This window comes from Poromitra crassiceps (assembly GCF_964638095.1).
Source record: "Poromitra crassiceps genome assembly, chromosome: 20".
Classification (NCBI taxonomy): domain Eukaryota; kingdom Metazoa; phylum Chordata; class Actinopteri; order Beryciformes; family Melamphaidae; genus Poromitra; species Poromitra crassiceps.
Window position 1 is genome coordinate 16,535,996 of NC_139637.1, and position 2,521 is coordinate 16,538,516.

At 48.3% G+C, this 2,521-nt stretch overlaps 1 protein-coding gene across 3 annotated transcripts in view; it reads right to left on the reverse strand.

Annotated features, from left to right (window-relative positions):
* Positions 1-1,828: 1,828 nt before the first annotated feature.
* Positions 1,829-2,521, reverse strand: part of LOC310794749 (paired box protein Pax-7-like) — a gene marked incomplete at both ends in the record, with an annotated part of 98,871 nt that continues 98,178 nt past the window's right edge. For all 3 annotated transcript variants that reach the window (XM_083656778.1, XM_083656777.1, XM_083656776.1), the window contains one exon: positions 1,829-1,944. In XM_083656778.1, the coding sequence (XP_083512904.1) occupies positions 1,829-1,944 (116 nt within the window). The remainder of the gene's footprint in view (positions 1,945-2,521) is intronic.

Sequence of the window (2,521 nt, forward strand, 5' to 3'; positions counted from 1 at the left end):
TTTCATGGCGTTATGTTAAATTTCCGGAATTGATCAAGTTCACATTGAACACCGGGCGGGGCCTCTGGAATGTCATCAAATACTCGATAATAATCGAGTGATCACTTTTATTAAACACTCAATAGTGCAGCAGAGATGTGCTTTTGAGTGTCTGGAATGATTTCTCTAGAGGGAATGCTTCTCTGTTTGGTCTCGAAACGTCCTCCACACCCATTAACCTTGAAGGGACTTTTGACGAGAAACAAAGATGGCGACCTTGACTGCCTTCGGTGCTGAACGACACGTCGGGTTCTCCGGTGGGGCAGCCGGAGAGGAGCGCCGGGATTGGCGAGGAGTTTCCCCTCTGGTCGATTAGGATTAGAGCGAGGAAGGTCATGTCTTCTGAGGAGGTGGAACCTCTCCTCTTTTCGCATTTCCCCCAACTTGACTCGTCTGCTACGCCTGAATTACTTCCCGTCTCGTGTGGAACTGGTGAGGGTGAGGTTTGTGGAGTTTGTACTTCCGAGCCTGCAATGGCGCTTTCTTTATAGATCAATGAAAGGGGAATGGACAATTGGACGGTACGGTACGTTAAAATCTCAATCTCTCTCTCTGTGTGTCTCCCTCTGTCTCTCTCTCTCTCTCTCTCTGCAGGGTTCCCACTCTGTTTAGATCATATTTAGGAAATGAACAGAAAGTAAACATTGAATCAACGAGAATCAGAATAAGAACATCCATAAGTAATTTCTACAATTAAAAATGACAAAAAAGGAGAGAATTGGAACACTTGGTGTCTTAAGAAATGACGTGGTCCAACCAAGCGGGGGGGGGGGGGAGGGAGAGGGGGTGAATATGGCTAGAGGTTTTGCCAGCGTCCAGTGCATTCAGTTGGGCCGGTCAGGAGACCTGTCTGACCTCCTCCGACCCTTTTCAAAGCTCTCGGAGAGTCTCTGTGTTGACAGGAGATCAGCAGTCTGAGAAGAGAGAGAGAGGGGATGTCTCTCCTTCAGTCTGAGAAGAGAGAGGACGTCTCTCCTTCAGGAATGGCTGAGTCAGTCCATATCAGTCTGCTCTAGAAGTGCTGTAGTCTGTTGGTCTTACCTCCCGCACGCGCACACACACGCGCACACACACACGCGCACACACACACATACATACACATACACACACACACACACACACAAACACACACACACACGTGCACACTAGGGTTTGTTTGACCGAAATGGGTTCCTGAAGGCTGATGCTGGATGGAAGCTGCCGATATTGAATGTGTCTACGTTTGGCCAGTTAACTACTGGAATGAGACAAAATGGACCCAGAAAGTGTCTGTTATTTGATAGTGTTAAAGTGTGTTAGGGTGGACTTTGTGGAGTAAACGCCTCCCACCACACTGGAATGATTCCACTGGTCAGACATGGGGGGGGGGGGGATCACTAGCTGAGTAGCTGTTGTCGAGGTGGATGTCAATAGCCAATAGACTCTTTTCATGGGGGCCATTTTGTGTCAAAAAGGCAGGGTAAACACAGGTGCAAGCAAAACACTAATGAGGGGTTTTCAAATTCCAATCATGGAAGTTTGAAACCCTCGTTAGTGTTTTGCTTGCACCTGTGTTTACCCTGCCTTTTTGACACAAAATGGCCCCCGTGAGAAGGGTCTATTAAAAAAAAAGAACAGCCTCATCAGCCCCATATTGGTCTAACCCTAACACACACACTCACACACACACACACACACACACACACACACACACTCACACACACACACTGCTGTGTATGGATGGTGGCGGGAGGCGCGGGCGGTGCTGGTGACCAGGTGACGTGTTGCGTGCACATAGCGTGTGCGAGCTCTAGTAGGCCTGTCCGGTCTCCACCTGCAGCAGTCCCAGCACAGCCGAGTGGTCGGCCAGCTTCATCCTGCGCTGGCTGGACAGGCCGACGTTCTTGGCCAGGTAATCCACAGCAGCTGAGGAGCACACAGGACAGACAGGAGCGAGGGTTAGCTCATAATCATCAATGGTAATCCTCTTAAACCAGGCAGAACCAAAGTGCGGCCCGGGGGGCCAAGTGTGGCCCGCGGACCGATATTAAGTGGCCCTCGGCTTGTCTCTCAAAATATACTATATGTGGCCCTCCACACGGTAATCAAGCAAGTTGAATTCGCATTCTTTCCGTTCACCCAACGATGACAGCACTATCATACAGTTTGTAGACAAGCACCAGGAACAACACAGGCAGAACTCATGTTTTCAGATGGTAAACAAAATCCTTAGAGTGCAATTGTATTATTTGTGATTTTTTTTCATAACCCTATGATGCGAGAAGCCCCCCGGTATTTTCACATGATCTAATCTGGCCCCCATTCCAAAAAGTTTGGACACCCCTGTCTTAAAGGAACACTCCGCCCATTTTCAACCAGCTTTGTATCATTAGAACATCAGTAGTATATCAGAAAACTGTAAACGGTTTTGAAGTCTGTCATTTAATTTGACAGTTATTGAGTGTTAAAGTGTGGACCAGTGACATCACTGGTCCACACTAAC